This window comes from Myotis davidii, unplaced genomic scaffold (genome assembly GCF_000327345.1).
Source record: "Myotis davidii unplaced genomic scaffold, ASM32734v1 scaffold266, whole genome shotgun sequence".
NCBI classification, from domain to species: Eukaryota; Metazoa; Chordata; class Mammalia; order Chiroptera; family Vespertilionidae; genus Myotis; species Myotis davidii.
This window is the reverse complement of record NW_006300032.1, coordinates 5,183,115-5,203,702: the sequence shown is the minus strand read 5'-3', so window position 1 is coordinate 5,203,702 and position 20,588 is coordinate 5,183,115. Positions and strand designations below refer to the sequence as shown.

Here is a 20,588-nt window from a genome sequence, read left to right as displayed (position 1 = left end):
TGTTCTGTATCTCTCTGACCCAGCTGCAGTTTGTTAGGTAATTTTAGATTTCAAAGGGCCAGGCCATTAATATGCAAAAGTCTCTGTGCACCGCTTGGGTGGGGCGGGGTCTCAGGGAATCAAAAGGGAAGAGCAAGCAGCTATGGCTGATCCTCAGTCTTGCCCTAAGGGGCTCCGCATCTCAATGTCCCGGTAATTGCTGCAAGCACCTTTGAGAGAAAGCCGCCCTCGAGTTTCGAGTTCTTCCCGCTGCCAGACAGTCCAGGTTCTCCCCATATGAGTCTGGGTCCCCAGGGACTCACCCAGAACTAGAGTTCAGAGCAGTCAGGGGCTTGTGACTCCCTCCCGATTCAAAAAGACAACTGCATCCTTATAGAGTTTACACTCAGCCAGCCTTCCTGTGGTTCTGGATGATGTCTGTTTTGTCTTTTAGTTGTATTTTTGAATTTGTTGTGGGAGGTAGCAATTTCCGGTGTTTACCTATGCTGCCATCTTGGTTTCTCTCTAGCATACTTTTCTTCTAGCACTATTATAAATTAAAATACGGTGTGTGTGTGTGTGTGTGTGTGTGTGTGTGTGTGTGTTTTCTGTCCTTTAAGGCATGAGGGAGAGATGACATTGTATGTTTAGGCTGACACCTTGATCCAATCCTATGCATTGCCTAATGGATTTCCTTCCCCACTCCTACTCTAAAACATTCCTTTCTTCCCCTTCCAACTGGTTGATCTGGATATTATAAGTGCTGTGAGAGATATGGTGCAGAACAGTTTGTGAATATGTTTAGTTGGCATGCACCCATTGAAAAACTAGTTTGGTTTCCATCTCTTTATGGCCTAAACCAGTGATGGCGAACCTATGACACGTGTGTCAGAGGTGACACACGAACTCATTTTTTTGGGTTGATTTTTCTTTGTTAAATGGCATTTAAATATATAAAATAAATATCAAAAATATAAGTCTTTGCTTTACTATGGTTGCAAATATCAAAAAATTTCTATATGTGACATGGGACCAGAGTTAAGTTAGGGTTTTTCAAAATGCTGACACGCTGAGCTCAAAAGGTTCTCCATCACTGGCCTAAACATTGATTTCTGACTGAAATGCTATAACTTGAATTCCACTAGCATGCATTTTCAGTTCCATTTACAGAAAGGTCTGCTTAAGTCACAAATAGTCCTCTTTAGTAACAACTAGTAACATTGCAATATCACTATTCTTCTGGGTGATGTATTGGCAATACATGTATCCTACTTTCTCCCATGGGTGACACACGTTTAAAGCCCAATAACTAGACCATTGGCAAGGCCTGGCCCAAGCTAAATGCAATGTAACTCAGAGATTGTTGGCAATGAAAGGTAGCATTTAGAATGTACTATTTATAAAGTCAGGAAAAAAATTCCACAATTACTCATAAAAGACTAGTACTTTATTTGCTGTCTCCATTATTTAAATTATTCTCATTTCATTTTCTATGTTTTATCTTGACACATCCAATACAGAGTTCATTTTTACTTAAGGTTATCAAATTCAAACTGTAGGATTTCAGATTTAAAAAGTTAATTAGGTTAGGCCTATCATCTGATATTTGAAAGGTTTTGTGACTTTTCCAAGTTCATATATTGACCTCGAGGTTGAGCTGGCCCCAGAAAGTTGCCTGAGTTGAGCACTATTTACACATATGTTTACATTTACAAGAGATTTTATTTATTTTTTATTTTTTAAATATATTTTATTGATTTTTTACAGAGAGGAAGGGAGAGAGATAGAGAGTTAGAAACATTGATGAGAGAGAAACATCGATCAGCTGCCTCCTGCACATCTCCCACTGGGGATGTGCCCGCAACCAAAGCACATGCCCCTGACCGGAATCGAACCTGGGACCCTTCAGTCCGCAGGCCTACGCTCTATCCACTGAGCCAAACCGGTTTTGGCACAAGAGATTTTAAAAACCCCATCTCATTTGTAAATTGCCAAAGAAAAACTGGAAAAAAACTTGATGGCAGCCTGAATAAAATGTTTTCATCTTATTGAGGGAACATTGAGAGGGAAGGATGAATTAATAACTTTCTTAAAATAATCCACATCAGGAGTTGTCAAGGGAACAGGTTGGCGTTCTTATTATCAGGCCTCTCCACTTCCTAAAAGGAGAGAGGTACGTTCTCAAGGAAATATTTCATGGTTTAATCCCTACACTCACACAAAATATAGATTTGTTTTCAAACTGTTGGAATAGAACTGTCTTCTTGATTTGTGGTGACTTTAAGAAAAAAAAATGTCCAGCAAAGCCAGACCTAGGTAATCCATTATAAATTGGAGAATGATTCACCTGTTATCCCAGATAAAGTAAAAGAATGAATCACAGTGTTGCTTTAAATTCTTTCCAGCTTTTTGTTTATTGTTTCCTCTTGCGTGGAATTCCATTTATTTATTCATTTATCCCCAGCCCCTAACAAAGGGGGCATGTAGTAAGCCCTTAAGTACACATTTAATCCTAGGCATTTCTGCTCTGTATTATCTGAAGAGCTCTCTCTCTGCATCTGCCATGAATAGTTCTTTAGAATCTAAAGAGTGGGCAAACTTTTTTCAACTCTAAGAGTCTGCAAACTATTGCTGGTAGGCCAGGCACATGTTTCTGTAAATAAAAGTTTTATTAGAACACAACCAGGCCCATTCATTTGTCTATTACCTATGGCTGCTTTTCCTACAAGAACGGAGCTGAATGTAAGCGACAGACACTGTATGGCCTGCAAAGTTTAAAATATATACTATCTGGCCCTTTACAGAAAAAGTTTGGCAATCCTTGCCTTTAGAATCTATTTATTGCCTTTTATGGCCAACCTGGCATGAAGCCAGAGAATAGCTGAACAATAAATGCACATGACAAATGTTCATCAATCAACAAAGTGTTCACCTAGTTGTGGAAGTCTAATTTAGTGTTATAAAGTCACAGACTTAGCTAATATATAAATCAGCAAACATAAGTACTAATGGTTTATATTAGTATGACACTTTATAGATTGTGAACTATTTCATATGCATTATCTCATTTGATCTTTCCAATAACCCTAAAAGTAGACAGGCGGGTGTCATTTTTTCAGGAAAGAACAGATTCTGAGATAGTGGATATCCCAGGGTCAAAAGAAACTCAGATTCCGGAGTTTATAATCTTTTTTTTTTTTTTTTTTTAGCAGCTAACATGATTTATCTCTGGAAAACACCATTTTTAAAAAAGGAGACAGAGAGCTATTAATATTTATCATCTCATCATGCACTGATTTAAAATTACACATTAAAAGATCACTTATAATTAATTCTACTTTATAATAACATGTTTTGTCTTCTTAATGTGTTTTTATGTCAATAAGGTGGGAATAAAAATAAAATAAACATTTAATATAATAATTTAAAAAGTCAAAATAAATTTTAGCCTAATTGAATTACAAGTTAAAAATATAACTGTAAATTTTCAAAATTTTAGAACTTTTAAATTAAGTCAGTAATCTGGCCTTCTTGGGTTAGCAATATTAAGACAAAAAAAATTCTTGGAGTAGCAGAAGAAAATAAATTTTAGTAAAAATATGAGTATATATGAAAACATGGGCATATGATACAGTGCTTTGTTATGGGTCAAGTTATTTTGAGCTAAATATTTCCGTGTAAGCTACACACCTGTAGATGACTGTTATGATATATTTCTCACACCATACAAGCATTGGTCTCTGTGTGAGCAAAAATGAGACTTTTTAATGGACCAAAAAATTGCTGTATCAGTCTTGTAATGGCATAAAATAGTGCCGGATACTATATGATTCCAACTATGGCAATTGGAAAGGGTAAAACTATGAAAAACAGTAAAAAGAATCAGTTATTTCTAGGGGTTTGGGGAGAGAGGGATAAATAAGTGGGCACAGAGTATTTTTAGGGTAGTGAAACTATACTCTGATACTTTAATGATAGATACATGCCATTATAAATTGGTTCAAAACCAGAAAACATACAACAATAATAGTGAGTCCTAATGCAAACTAAAGACTTTGAGTGATGGTATAAACATAAGTGCTAATGGTTCATCAATTGTAACACATACACCACTCTAGAGCCTTTGCATGTGTGGAAGCAGAGATATACAGGAAATCTCCATCCTCTTTATTTTGCCGTGGACCTAAAACTGCTCTAAAAAATCCAACATATTTTTAAAAATTAGTACAATGGGCTAAAAAAAAAAAAGCCAAATTCTATATTCTCTGAAGCTAAATGTACATTAAGATTTTTTCTTTTGGCATATTACAGCATAGATACAAACAATAACAATAACAAAAACACTGCCCCCCCCCCAAAAAAAAATCAAAACAAAGGCCTAGAATTCTTTTAGGAGAATTAATCCAGAGCGAAAATAAACTTACTTCACACCTGGGTTGAGTTTCCCATGGACACGACTCCTTCTCCTGAGGGAGAACCCCTCTTTGGAAAGCATGGTCTCCTAGGCACGTCCGACACACGGAAGGCTCTAAGTCGGGCTCCCCATGGGGGCTGTGCACCACTGAGGGGCCCGTATACTTCAGGCTGGGACTCTGATGCTTGTCCACACTGACCATTGGATTTTTGATCCACCTTCGTACCTACAATGTGCAAAAGAGAAGAATAAACAAATGCATTTGACCTCCTTTGATGTTTAATTGGGCTTCAGTGGGATATATGGTGCATGGGTATTCATGAAAGGAGAATTCAGGCTCACAACTTCTCTATCAGGCTGACCAATGGCTTTCCAGGAGTGTATGTTTTTTGGCTTGTTGTTTCATCTCGCTGAGTCTGTCTCCCCATCTGTAGGACTGGGGAAATAGTATTTTCTTTCTGGTTGTTGTGAAGATGTTATCAAACGCTCAAGTGTTTTGTCTGGTGCATAGTATTCAGTAGATGATGACTATTTTACTTTGACTCTCACTGTTATAATTATGCTGATAAAATGGGAGTTCATAAATCTCTAAGGTGGATTATAGTAGTTATTCTAACTAGAGAAAGTACTAACTGTGTAGCGTAAGATATAATTGCTGTTAAATGAGTTAACCTATATTTCATCATTGCAAAAATTTTATTACAAAAGAAGTTGCTTTTTGAGAGTTTTCATCAGTATTTCTTACACTCTAGGGCTCCATAAGCATGTTAATAAGTGTAATCAAAGTATTTATTTGATTCATTAATAAAAGCCTAAATGAAAATCTAAAAGTTTGAGACTACAGTAGAATCTCTCATTGTTTTTAGTATCACTTATGTTTTTGATCAATCTAAAAAGTGCTAAATTTTATTAGAGATGAAAAATGTTTTTATTATTTTTATTTAGAGGGTTTTGAGCTTGATGTTTGATAATTGTTCCTGATTAGTTGCCAACATTGTATTTTAAAAACGACCTTTTATTCTGGCTTATTTTCAATGTCTCTTTTGTCAAGTAGATTTAACTTTGGGGTTACTATGAATAGAATTTTAAACAGATATATCTTCAAAAAATTTGTATGACCTGACTGATTAAGAGTCTAGGTATATTTGGCTGCCTCCTGCATGCCCCACACTGGGATGCCAGCTCGAAACCTGGGCATATGCCCTGACTAGGAGTTGAACCCTGACATCCTGGTTAATAGGTTGATGCTCAACCACTGAGCCATGCCAGCTGGCCAGGACCACTATATTTTAAGTAAATCTCATATAATATTATTTTACAATTATTCATTTTAATGGAATAATGTTCATGTGACTGAATCTAACCTTCATTAGGTTATAGAGTGGTTTTATCAAAAGACAGAAATTTATATACATTACTAGTATATCCCACTTCAAAGTATACAAATGATTGATACATTTAAATGATCTGTTGGATATTTGAAATCAGAAGGATTAAGAATCTCATAAGGAATTGTCATTTTATTTGGTGTCCAGCTAAGAATTCCCAAAATAGTTCATATGGCCTTGAGCAAAGCTGTCACACAACCAACTGATTTTTTAAATACAATTTTAGAGTCAGAAGAGACTCAAAGATGTTAATAAGTTGCCCAAAGTCACACTGTAAATTATTAGGTGGTCAAAACTACACCTCTTGGTTAAAGCAAACATTAAATTAGTTTCTAGTAGGGTATAATTGTCAAACTGAATGCTTTCAGATGCTGGCAGGAACAGAAAGTTCATAAAGCCCTATGACCAGGGTATAAAAATAGGGAGTGGTGAGGACTGTGGCAAATGTCCCAGTTTGCTAAGGACATTTAAATTTAAATTATAAAACAAATGAAACCCCCAAGCAAACAAACAATGTTGGCCAAACAAAACCCTAGTCAAATTTACCCCACACCTTCATGGGTCACTGTCATAAAGTTATTCTATCAAGTAGAACAAGTATGAAGTGGAATTCTATGAAGTAGAAATAAAATGATTTCATATCTTCTAATTAAAAAAAAGCACAACAAAAAAACAATCTAATGTTTTCAACATTTTAACTTTCATTTATTTATTCACCATTCATTTTTGAAGACCAACTATGTGTCAGGCATAATCTAGGCATCTGCAATACACCAGTTAACAAAACATCCCACATGGAGCTGGAGTTAGAGTTAAGGGAATACATTTATTTATTAAGGGAATACATTATTTATTTAATAAAATAAGTAAACTATAATATGTAAGGAAGAAAACAAAGTAGAGACAAGTGATCAGTATCATTTGGGGTGAGAGGGTACAGTTTTAATTGAATGAGAAAGGAAGTTCTTCCTGAGAAGGTGGCTTTTCAGTAAAGACCTGATAAGGCTGTAAGACATCTAAGTGAGCTATCTATTAGGCAACTGGATCATTAAGTCTGGATTTCAGGGGAAAGATTCAAGCTGCAAATACAAATTGGAGACGTGAAACAAATAGCTATATTCTATTTAAATTTCTCAGGGGAAAAACAAACAAAGAAATAAATGGCTTGCCTGAATCTACTTGTGAAGTATGTGTCAGGTATTAAGTTCATAGTTCTGGGGCTCTGATTATTATAATCTATATTTCACTTAAACTTACTGCAATATGCGTTAAACTCAAGTCTTCAAAGAGTGGGTATGTGTTTTGTTTCCCTACCACATTCCACAGGGGGGCAAGGTGTGGGCAAGGCAACCTTTTATTAGAAAGGCCCAAGATTTGAATGATCTTCAATGAATAAACCCATCCTGAGCCTTTTGAATATTGGAAGATGATATTCCCTTTCTTTCCACAGAGAATGTGGCAGGGGAAGTGTAGAAATATTCAATTTCTCCAGAAGCATCAGGGAGAAAGGTATTGCAAAAATAGTCATACATTCTGTAACAGCACTGCTCCTGGCATTAATTGCATGATTTGTCTTGAAATGTTTTGTCTGTTTTGGCTAAGTCCTCATACTGGCTTCAATGTGTACCTTCCCTGCTACCCCTTCACACATTTCACTGGCTTTGTAGCCTCCCAAGTGGTTTTTATAGGCCAATGAATGAAGGGTTTATGATGTTTACTTGATCTTGAGAGAGGCTGGCTGTCAGTAAACTCACCGGGCTCTCCTCTGGCCTTAGTCAGGCTGGGTGCCCTCCAAAACTGCTGCGGGGAGCCGCTCTCTGCCCCTGAGGGAATTCAAGCTACAACTGGCCTCTTGTGTTTCTTCAGGCGGAGAGTTGCTCTGCTGGAGGGAGTAGCTCAGAGACAAGCCCCAGTGGCTCTCAGGAAGCTGTAGCAGCTGTGTGTGTGTGCAAAGTGAATGCCCGGATAGAAGTGACAGCCCTGCTCCTTGGCCACCTGGCCATGGCTTTGTTCAGAGCTAGACACGCGTTGTGGAGAGCATTGTATACAAACCTAGACTGGGGCAAGACATCCTCCTTACCCGGAACAAATCAAGAATTCCTTCACCCTGGCTCTATAGGAGCCTGGTCTCCTGAGCCAGACTAGAAGCAACTACCTCTCTAGACACTGGGGTGAGAAAGCAAGGCCCTCTGTCAACCATACAGCTACTCTGACTGAACAATGCATGCAAAATATTAATCTAATTTCTCTGCTAAATCCAGTTGGATCTGATTTTATTAATTTATTTATTTGAAAAAAAAAATAGCTCAAAGCAATGCTCCCTCCGACTACAAAATAGCCAGATGTGATTAAAGAGATGGGCAAGCTCCTGGGGATTTTCCAAGTGTGGTTTTTTCCCCCCACTTTGTAATAGTAAACAGATAGTCTCCTTAATTTAAAATGGGTTCGCTGATAATAATATCAACTGATGCAGAACAATTCTAGAGTGTTCAGGTACTTACCAGTATTTGTGAACCCAAGGCAGTGCCTGCTAGTCTCATCCTCCCTCTTGTTTTCCGGAAGTGGAAACCTAGCTGTCTTTTCCTTAAAATCCAACTAGATGTCGGACACAACTTCTGCAATTTCCAGAGAGGCATATTTATTGCAGAAAACTGACTTAGTTTATATGATGCCACAGTAACTTTCAATTCAGATATAGTCAAGCAAGTTTTCCAGAGAAATTATTTGGCTAATTCAGTTGATTATGAACAGGGACCTCCTTTTCAGAGGGTACCTGTCAGCAGGTTGGTGATAACATTAATGTAATTCAGGAGAAGGCACCTGGAAGCAAATTCCTCTCTCACTGTGCCTGAGGCTACTTCATTATATATATAATTAGAGGTCTGATGCACAAAATTCATGCATTGGGCCCTCACAGACTTGGCTGGCCCTCGCAGCCCTGGCTTTCTCCAGAAAGTCATCCAGATGGTTGTCAGGACAGTCATTCTGCTGTTTGGTCTAATTAGCATATTAGCTCTTTATTATATAGGCTATATATATGTATAGTCTACATGAGATGTGAAGAAAATAAGCTGAGAGGGGAGAGGTGAGAACTGAAACTCCACAGAAAGGTTGGTAAGTGGTCAGTGAAGTATATGCAGGAGAGTGAGATTGTCAGATGTGTCTTTCAATGCAGGATGAGGGATGAATTTAAGATGGTCAAGAACACAGCTAGCTGGCTTACTCAGGAATTGTTTATAAAAGAAATGGTAAGGGCCAAGCAAGAATAGTAGTAGTGAGAATGGAAAGAAGTGGTGAATCATCAAGCCTATTGATCATTTAGCTCTCCAGTCTACATCCTTTTCTCTATCCAAGTATCAATATTTTACCGTCTTTCTTCTGGATTCCTAAAGCCATGCTTGAAATGGCCTTCTCTTTACTCTGTTCTTACTGAAAGCACGGCATATTTATAAATGCAAAAGTCCCAGCTCGTTAGTGGTTCCCTATCACCAGAAGCAGTGGCTTCAAACCTTTTTGATCCTTAACTCACAAGGAAGGAACCCTTAAGAATTTTAAACTTGAGAGTGGTCTGATCAGATTTGCTGTATTCTGGATGAATTACAGTAAACCCAGGGGAAAGGGAACCTAGAATATAGGAATAAGCACTGTGTACAAAGGGGGATTTAAGAATGCCCATGTTCTCATGCATTTCTAAACCCAGAGGAGCTTGCAAAATATGAAGGCTTACTAGAGGCTTAAAAATTAAAAAAAATTTTTTTTCAAGCTCTATGTGACCCAGATGAAGGCCAAGGAAGGTTGAATGGAGCATAAAATCATTAGGGTCTTGGAGTCTAGGAAGCCAGGAGGATGAGTAGGTGATCCATGGCAGGCCCAGGAGAGGGCACGGGGAAGGGGTTATCTCTGTATATAATACAGAGTTGAAGTGTTATTCCACACTCCTTGTTGGAGCACTGTCCTTCAAAGATCATCTCCTTCCTTGTTCCATTCTCCTCTTCTCTCCCCCCAAATCTAATATAGGATCATGGCTTTTTTATTTAATGCAGCTGCTAATTTCTATAGTAATCTAGGTATATTTTAGATTATGAAGATACAAGTATAATATTGTTTCTGTGTTATTCCGAGGTTAAGCAGTTATTCTATAAGTGATTTGGATTTCCTCACAATTTACTGAGCAAAAAACTATTTAAGATATAAAAATAATTTTCTACAGAATAAAAATGAACTGGATTAAGAGAACTGAATTCTGGTTCTAGCTTTGCCACTACCTTGAGGAAGTCACTCAACCCATTTGAACCTCAGTGCCCTGATCTGAGAAATGAAGGCTTTGGGGCAGGTGAGCTCTGCAGTCCTTTGTAGCTATGTCACGAATTCAAGGCTATTTATTTACTGGAGTTCTGTGAATATGATTTGGATGCTCCTACTTCCATAGTGTGCAGCACTCAGCCCAGGTTTATTGAATGAATAAGTGACCGATAGCATTTGCTTTACCCAATCACATACTTCCATAACTTCGTGTCACTTATGTTAGATAAACTGGACAAAAACCCCCAAAACCCACAAGGCCATTAAAATAATTTTATAGTGTTAAGGACAGTGGTTAGAAAATCCATTTAAATTGCAATGAAAAAAAAAACTGACTGCAGGTCTTATTATTTGAACTGTGTACATTACTTAATTAAATTGAAAGTGTTAAATGAAATGGAAGATGATTAACATCCAAATTGGGGGCTTATTACTAGTCCCTGCTGTTTCTGCTTCTCCGCTGAGTCCTCTTATACAGGAGGCTGCACAGCACACTCCATTTCAATTTTATGCAAAACCGATTTTCCTCCAAATGATGCCCGTGCTGCCTTGGTAATTTACGTTTCTATTTTGGGATCCTATTTTTCTCTCACTTCATATTTTATAAAAGAAAATGGCAAGACTTAATTGTTCCCTGAAAACAAGAAGAGAGTCAAAGCGAATGAATAGCTATTTGCTAAGTACCTACTGTGTCCAAGAATTGTGTGAGGTTCTAAAAATGTGGAAGATGGAAGAATATATTGAGAATGAATTGCAGATGTTTGAAGAGCCCACAGAAATTGCTGAAATTGGAAAACTCACTGTGACCTCTGGACAATTGAGATAGAGAAAAATGATTGTTACTGTGAGTCTGTGTAAGCAGGGAAGGCAAGAAGATATTTTTCAGAACAAATGCATTTTGTAATGTGCAAAATAATAATAATATTAAAGCTGAAGGGTCAGAATCAAAGAAAGGTCCTGGCAACATTACCCCTGGTGATCTCATCCTCTCCAGATATGGTGTGACCTGCCACTGGATCTGACTTGTGAAAGAAAAACAATGGGAATGGGGTATACAGTTTAGAAATATTCATTCATTGCATTACATTAGCATGGTCCTCATTAAACCCCAAAAGGAAATAGCAGACCCTTCAGCTTTATGAGGAGAGCTTTATATACATTGTGAATGAAAAGGTGGTTTGTAGAAACTTCTGATCAGCATGCTGTGCCAATCTTTTAGCATAAAACCAACATTCAGACAAGTCAGGTATTGAGCTCACATACAAATTTGTAATAACAGATATTCAGTAAGTACTCTGCAATCTTGTAAGCAAGAATGTAAACACTCAGCCTTGCTTAGAAAGTCTAGTGTTGGGGACATTCATTGTTTGTCATCCTGGCACCCTTTCCTCTTTTTATGGTAAAAGCAGCCCCACTCCCATCCCACCTCCACTTTCTCATTTGGAAACTACTCATCCATGGACACCTAACAGGATAGGTGTGTGAGTCAGACAAAGTCAATTATAGAACCCCATGCTTCTGGCCATGAGGATTGGTTCAAAGGTTGACATGTGACACAAACGGGGCCAAACAGAATCCTTCTCTGTGATTTTTTTATTTTGAAGCTGGAGGTAGATCTCTCTCTCTCTCTCTCTCTCTCTCTCTCTCTTCTCTCTCTCTCTCCCTCTCTCTCTCTCTTTCGGGACTGCAAGCTCTAGAGCTATGCCACCAGCAGCACATTTCTTTTCATGTGGAAGAGCCTGAGACGGCAGTTCCACCTACTGAGAAGCAGAAGTGAGAGGCAGAGACATATTAAACTCGGATTCCAGAATGTGTATTTTTAAGTGTGGACTAAAGTGCAGTTAGATGCAAAGAATGAAATTGCACAGGAAAAATAAAGTTTCTTTTAGATAGATATACTAATTCAAAATACTTTATAGGCTGAATAGCACAGCACAGATGTTGACTTGGGGTGGGGATGGGGTTGTCCCTCAGAGTCCCTGTGGTGCCAAGCATTACCCCTTTGCTTGCTGGAGTGTGGGGTTTTTGAAGAGTCCTCTGGGACTGACAGAAACAGCTGACTTGGTTGGGGGCAAGGGGCACTCAGAGGGTTCTAGACAATAGCTATTTATTAACCATTCCATAATGGTTATATGGAAATATTTCAATATTTTAAAACCATTATGGCTTACCATGCATACCAACTAAACATCTGATTTGGGGAAAGAAGAGATGGAATTGGGGCTGGTTTTGTGGAAATGACAGAGAAGACAGTGTGACATAGATTGCACATGGCTATTTAAGAAACCTCTCACATTGCTTGAACTCAAATTGTTCTTACAGATCTGGATCTTGGAGTCTTTCTTTACATCTATTAGTTGGCATCTCTCAGTCCAATGGCTTTAGTGATGTACAGTTTCTACAATTTGGGGGGAGATTGTGGCAAAATAAACAAATAAATAAATTCAATACCAGGTAAGCATAGAATCTAGAACTGAATTTTTAAAAAGTCTATCTTTGAAATGAACAAATGGCATTATGTTGTAATGCCTAATGCTACTGTCTATGTCTCTCAAAACTACTGAGTGAATCTTATGAAAATGACTTCAAAGCTAGCAGGTGACTTTAGAAATCAGCCAACTATGCCTTTGAAATATATACTTTAAGTGTGCCTCATACACCCAATTCTGGGTGCCATCATGCAAGCACATACTCGTGGAGGGCTTCTTTCTTAAGTTTTACCTTCCCCAATGTACACTTCATGCAATTGCTTGCTATAATTATTTTTCCTACTCTTCAGCAACTCTGGCTGAAATATAGAGCCAATATAAAATATAATTACAATATAATAATCATCCCTTGCCACTGGAGATGAATATAATGGACTTCCTCATTTAAAATGAGACACCTTTTAACTCTAATCATTAGTTCTTAGATGAAAATTATACCTGTTTTAAGTCCCCGTGTCTAGTTACCTTGAAGGATTTTTTATATGTTCTAATACTGGTTAACATAATCTTGTTTCTGCTTTCTTTTATTTCATTAAATTATATGCAATTATATGAGTTCGGTAGGATGTAGACTTTGATATTTTAAAAATAAATTTTTAAAAGGGGAAAGGTATTATTTCATATCAATCTGTAAAGAAACAATAAACCTTATAATTGGATATATTTTTCACTACTTTCCTAAAATCTCCATGGTGCTCTTAATTATTTGATATTTCTCATTTTCCTGGAAATGAAGAAATTTTTAACAAATATATTTTAAAATCCCTAAAGTTATTCTGAAATTGAAGTTCAATTGATATTAATTTTTTAGTTAACCCAAGTTTTCAGAACTATTGCATAATTCTACAAATAGTAGCTTCTTAAAAAGAAAGCATATTTTAGAATATCAATTAAATGGTCAATTCAACTTAAAACATATAAACAGGCAACCAGAAATATACTAACTAAAATTACATCAAAGTCAATGATCATAGAATTTCTTGCTTTCCTCTCCAAGACTAGGAGATTTCTAAGAGAGAGAGAAAAGTCTTATTTCTTCTCAGCAAATGAATAATTTGAACTGGGATCACCTAGGTTGCCTCTAAATAAAACTGTGAATAGACGATTACTCCTGGGCACTCCTTAGATGTCAGTGATAGTGCCTGGGGCTGCTGAGGCCCCAAGCCAGGACATCTATCTCCACTCTTGGTGACGGGCCCCAGCTCCAACCCCACCCCTGCCTCCAAACATCACCCAGAGGTCAACCTTAGGAGGGTGGGTCCTGGAGGAGGGCTTGGGGTCATTGGTAGAGGAAACGCCAGGTGGGTGCTGGGGCATGATCAACAGGGGGTTAGAGCTTTGGTGGGTGCGGGCCTGGGCTGTAAGCACTCTGCTCCCCACTGGCAGACAAGGCCAACCAAGCAGGCATTACAGAACCTGGGCTCTGAGGGGCCCCTACTCCCCCAGCCCTAAGGGCAATACCAAGGCCAGGGCTCCCTTCAACATCACAATCCTTCCCCCCACCCCCACCCCCTACCTCTGTTCTCTCAACTTCCTCTAGGCTAGTGGTTTGCAAACTTAAGCCTGCAACAGAATCACATGCAGAACTTGTTAGAGCACAGATTTCTGCACCCCTATCTCCAGGAGATCTACCGTGGGGACCAGGCTTTGCATGACTCTGAGTTCCCAGGTGAAGCTGATGCAGCTAATCCAGGGACCCCAACTTTAAAACCACTGCTCTGGACCTTGCAGGGTTCTTGCTTTTTCTGCTCACCGTCTCTCCTCCTCTTCCCTCAAATCAAGCAGGGGTTTTTGTAGCCCTGGTTTCCTCTCTTTCCTCACAATGAAAACATACTCTTTTTCTATCCCACAGGCAAAGTTGCCAGTATTTTCCAAAGTGACTATTTACTAATCTGATTCATTTGACTATGTCTCAGCTCTCAGGAGCCTGATGGTGCGAACAAGGTCAGTTTCAAGGGAACAGCCAATTTATGTCTCTTAGTCACAAGTCTCCCTTCAGCGTGTTCCCAGACATAAATTCAGTCCTGTGTCTGTATTCTCTAACCTCACCTGTGCCTCCAGCCCTGCTTGTGGTTCCTGGTTTCTCACAGCCACCTTTGCTGGTGACTACCTGGCATCCTTGTGATGCCTTAGCTGCTCAGTGTCAATGCTGGCATAAAGGGGCAATGCTGGGGTCAGATAGCTGTGGGTGGAAAACACCCCTCTGCCCAGCTCTCTGTCTCATTTGGTCATCACCAGAACCCAAGTAGCACAATTCACGAGCAGAGTTCCAAAGCCCATGGAGAACCCTACGCTTCAGTGTCTCGTCCTGACATCCCTCCTCACCTCTGCACAGTCAATCCCTTGATGTGGACAGTGAAAGAGATGCTGGAATTCTCTCCCAGCTCTTCGCCCTCTCCATTCTCAAGGGCCTATATCCCCTCCTCCCAATTTCCCCCTTATTGCTGTGCAGTGCCTCCTTCTTCTTTCAATTAAAAATCAAAAGCACACTCATTTTGAATAAATAGTTACTTATTGAGCAACCTGCTCCCAATTCCATAGATAAAGATTTCATTTGGAGTTTATCTGGGATACTGTGTTGTGTTGTCAATGCAAATCCTTTTGTTTATATGCTCATACATTCTGAAAGCTTATTACTTGCTAGGAGTTTGTAGAAGCATAAAAAATATATGGTTATAGTGATGAGAACATGATTGTTGGCATTTGGCAAGATGGGATTTGAATTCTGGCTGGAACACTTGCTGTAACCTTAGTCATGTTACTAAACCTCCTGAGCATCAAGGTCCTTATTTACCAAATGGAAATATTGTCTGACAGGGCTATTGCAAGGATGAGATAAAATGTGTGACAGTTACTGTGCACCTAATTGATATTAGCGTCTTACTTCCCTCCTTTTATCCCTATTGAGGATTAGAACCCAAAACGCTGGCCTCCTTGGTTTGTGCGTTCTTATATATGCAATCCCTCCTCTACCAGGTGATACTACTATTTTTTCCCTAATAATTATCATTATGATGACTATCATCATTCGGTAACTATCTCCCAAACAAAATAGTTATTGTGAGGATTAATTAAAATAATGTTTAGAGATTTATACAAATGTACATTATTATTAAAGGCTACTTTGATTTGTCACAAGGTTGTCCTGTTGGCTACCAAATACACTAAAATCCAAATAATTGACTAGGAAGTTGTTTCGTTTTGTTTTCTTTGGCTACTTGATGCCATATATAATCAATGACCATGTACAATGTCATAAATTTCTAAATGATGTAATTTCTGAGGTTATATAACCTGAGTTCGATGCTTCTCCTCCATACTAGATTCATAAATGTTCAGTACTCAATAAAATAAGGACTCATTTCAGTAAAAATAAAATCAATTTTCTACCATTGTATCCAACAGTAATGTCCCAATACATTAAAAGCGGGTTTCTATTTTTGAAGGTCTGCTGTGTCCAAGACACTGTGCAATTATCACCTCTTATGCTGAATATACCACAAAGCCAACATCCCCACCATTTTATAGATGAAAAATACTGATGCTCAGAGAAGTTGCTTGACTTGCCTAAAGTCACATAACAAGTGAGATACAGAATCTAGCTCTGATTCCCTTCAGAGTCTTATCTACTACCTCCTGTCACCTCTCCAAAAGAATGTGCTGGATCTCAACAAGAAATTGGCAAACCCATTTCAATCCTAGCATCCATCATATACAGTGTGATTGATGTAATTAAATAAATCATTTCTTTAAAAAAGTTTTCCGAGTTTAGGAATGAACAGAAACAGCACTCACATACATAGGTATGATACTTGGGATAATAGAGAGGAACTTATTAGTCCTAGGTGTCTGCCACTCTCTCTTCTCTTTGTGAGGAAAAAACAACGACATGACCTTGTCATATTGGCCACAAACAATTGAACCAAAATTAGGCGCCCGGTATGGGAGCAGCCTCCTGTCTAAGAGCGACTAGTTGCCCTATGAGAGGGACTAGTGTGAGAATCCTTTCCGTACTTAATCTTCAGTAGCAATCTGACAACATTTTTGAGGGGAGTCTGACTGTGAGACTCTCAGAGAGAACGCTCGGTCAGTAGCAGGGTGAAGATACAGATGAACATAGATAAGTAGCAGGCATTTCAATAGTCAATGAGAAGGCAGGTTTGTTTGAAGCAGAAGGCTCTCCTGTGAGAGTAACAGAAAATAAGCCTGGAGAAAAGTTTAAAACTAAACATCTTTTCTAGATATAAAACGTAATATCCTCAGAATCAGGTTTGCTAATTGGCAATGAGTTGTCCCCAACCATCTCGTGATTAGAAACATGTTTGTTCATCCTCAGAGGCCCCTTAACATAAAAGAGAATGTGTATGTAGGTCACCATGGGGGAGCCTCCATGAACCCCACAGATAAGTCAGCCAAAACAAAATAATGCATAAAATTACAGATGTGGTTCTGGGAATTCCTAAATGCTTTTTTCTCATACCAGAAATGCTTGGTATCCCATAATTTTTCCTCTGTGTTATGCTTTCTGTACATTTAATAATGTCTCCTTGGTCTATGTCTCATCATTAAAGAGGACCAAGTCAACACTAGAAAATGTCCATTAGTAGGAAACCACATTTTATTCAATCACTCATGAACCATAATTTGTAATAATCAGTGTCAGTTTAGCTATAGCAACAGATGTTAAAACACACATAGTGACTACAAAGGCTCTTTTAATGTCAGTTTAATTTAAACCTTAATCTCCGATTTTTTCCACAGATACAGCGAGAAACCACAAGGATCCTCTTGTCCTAATGTTCCTTCCACAGACTGCAATAAAAGTTCATGTTTTGGAAACAGAGAAACCTCCTGAATCAGCAGTCAGAGCTCCTGTGTTTGCCATGGTCACACAACATGTTCCATACATTAACCTTTTTAGGGCCGATGGAAAATGTGTTCCCCTCCCCCACCCATTGTCTTCACTGTGGAGTTCTGGCCACACATTTCAGTTAGAAAGTAGTGTACTAAAATTGTAAAGTACTTTTCAAAAACCTCGAGAGAACAGCAATAAACTTAAACATTATTTACTGAGTTTTTACAATGGACAAGCTAGTGTGTTCCTTAGGGGGATAAACATGCATAATTGAATAAACACTCACTATTCAGGAAGTGTATAGTCTAAAGAGTGTTTCCAATAGAAATATAATGTGAACCACATTTGTAATTTTACATGTTCTACTAGGCACATAAAATAAAGAGGAAATTAATTTTAATAATACAATTTGTTTAACGCAAATGTATCTAAAACATTTTCATTTCAAAATGTAATCAATATAAAATTACCAATGAGTTTTATTGTATTTATTTATTTATATAGTAAGTCCTTAAACTTTGGTACACATATAGCACATCTCAATTCAGACTTGCCACACTTCAGTCAGTAATTTCACACGTGTGCTCATAGCCACACAGAGCTAGTGGCTTCCATATCAGACCCTCTATATCTAGTCCTTAAAGGAGCTGAGGATATTAATGACTGCAGTAAAAGCTCAATATGGTTTAGGGAGAGAAGGAGATGTTCCATGGCAGAGAAGGCATTTGAAGTTGGTGTTCTAAACACTGGCTATAAGTTGGAAAGATGAAGAGTCTAGCTCACGCTGAAGGAACTTTAGAAGCAACCACTTGGGGGGAGAAAAATTACACGGTTTTGCAGTTCCATTCAATAAAGGTGTCTTTTCATTGTGCTTAAGCCAATGACAGAACTTTTTAAGGAAGTCTATGAGTTCCTGTTGAATTTTTCTACCTTACTCTCTAAACTTGTCCCCTGTGTTCAGTCTCCCTGCTTGAGTCCCGTGGTCTTACGTGGCGCCTCTCTTAAACTACCTTCTTCCCTCCCGAGTCACAAGAAGTTCCCTTCCTGGAACTTAATCGGGTTTGGTGCATCATTGCTTCTCGCATTCATCACGGTGCTCAGCAGGTGGTCAGTCCTCGGTAAATATATTTAAATGGGCACATGAATGATTGCAGGGAACGTGCAGAGAAAAAGAAGATGGGAAGGTGGGAAAGGTCCTGACTGAGGCCCTGTTGCTATGGCCATGGGCTCCAACTTAGGGTTTGTAATGAATCTTGTGAGCAGGTCAGTTGCACACCTGTCACTGTATATTGAATGTTTATCTGCAGCTCAGCCTGTGGGAGATGGTTTGGAGTGAGGAGTGGTAGTTGGTGGAAAGCTCTGTTAGGAGCTTTTTGAAGGAGCTGATGAGAATGTATCGGTCCTTACTGTCGGGGAGTGGTGGGTGTATGCATTGCTTACTAATTACAGCAGGGGAGCAAATCATTTCACAGAAGTTGTACTTAGAAAAGAACTTCTGCCATTTTATAGACGAGGAAAGTGAGACTCAGAGAAACTAAGTTACTTAAAAAAATGAAACCTTAGAGTTCATTGCTCTGCACAAATGGATTTCATTATAAACATGAAGCCCAGGGATAGGTCCCATGTTATAGAGAAAGGGATCATTTTACAAACACATCTTAATGTAAACACATGCAAGTGGGAAAAACGATGAAAGGGCTCTAAAATGAAAGAAATCGCTTTAAAAAGTGTTCAATGGTAGACATAACTAACCTTAAAGCCAGAAGCACGTCACCTAGTATCTGGTCAAGGTTTCTGATTTAGCAGCCACTTAAATATCCCCTTTTTTATGACAATACACCTTCACAATGACAGAAATGTCAAAGGGTTTCCATCGGATAGAACTTTTTTCAAAAGGACCAAGAGGGAAATGGAATGGCAGCACCATGACTAGGAAGCGTCTTCTCTGAGTCATATGTTGTTTGTACAATTAATGACTCCCTTGTTTCTAGGCTGTGTTCTCAGGTAAATTCCATGGTTTTTTGCCTGTCTCAGAAGAAGGTGGGAAGAAGAGCGTATTTTCATTTTTGAAGAATTACACTGTAGAAATCTATACTTTAAGATCTAGACAATGTAAGATGTTTTATAATTTGCTGGTTTTTAATAAGCTATAAAAGTCTTACAATTTAATTGAGAAGTATTTGTAAATTTAAAAAATCTTAAGAAGTTACAGTTAATCCCCAGCCGGAGTGGCTCAGTGGTTGAGTATTGACCTATGAACCAGGAGGTCATGGTTTGATTCCCAGTCAGGGCATATGCCTGGGTTGCGGGTTCAATCCCCAGTGTGCAGGAGGCAGCTGGTCAATGATTCTTTCATCATTGATGTTTCTATGTCTCTCTCCTTCTCCCTTCTTCTCTAAAATCAGTATCTGCCATCTATCGATATTTATCTATATCTATATCTATGATATTTATCTATATCTATATCTATATCTATATCTATATCTATATCTCTATCTCTATCATCTATCTAAACTATATCTATATTTACATAAAGTTATAATTAACTAAGATAAGATTACAAAGGAGCATTAGACTTAATATTTCATTAGGCTTTGCTGGTTATAGTGTCCTTAAATGGTGGAACCTTAGGTAAGAGACAAATAAGAGCATTAGATCTCCGTTTACTTATTGCTCATACTCCACTTAAAAAAAATTCAGCTAGGGCTATACAGTTGACAATCTCTCTCCTTCTCCCTTCTTCTCTGAAATCAGTATCTGTCATCTCTCGATATTTATCTATATCTATATCTATATTTACATAAAGTTACAGTTAACTAAGATAAGATTACAAAGGAGCATTAGACTTAATATTTCATGAGGCTTTGCTGGTTATAGTGTCCCTAAATGGTGGAACCTTAGGTAAGAGACAAATAAGAGCATTAGATCTCTGTTTACTTATTGCTCATACTCCACTTAAAAAAAATTCAGCTAGGGCTATACAGTTGACAATGTAAATCCCAAACAGAGTTGATTGGATAGAAGTTTTACTTTATAACCAGTTGTTTTGATATCATGTAGATCAAACTTTAAATCTCAAGATTTGATAACATTTGCTTTAATAAAAACTTGTATTTAAAATGTTGGCAAAACAGAAGTCAGGCCACTTACTAAAGGATTAT

The 20,588-nt window shown here is 38.2% G+C and overlaps 1 protein-coding gene across 1 annotated transcript in view; it reads right to left on the bottom strand.

The window, feature by feature from the left end:
- LOC102772739 overlaps positions 1-20,588 on the bottom strand; it is a 75,395-nt gene that overhangs the window by 38,332 nt on the left and 16,475 nt on the right. Inside the window, exon 2 of the mRNA XM_006776231.2 lies at positions 4,404-4,619. Within this exon, the coding sequence (XP_006776294.1) occupies positions 4,404-4,619 (216 nt within the window). The remainder of the gene's footprint in view (positions 1-4,403; positions 4,620-20,588) is intronic.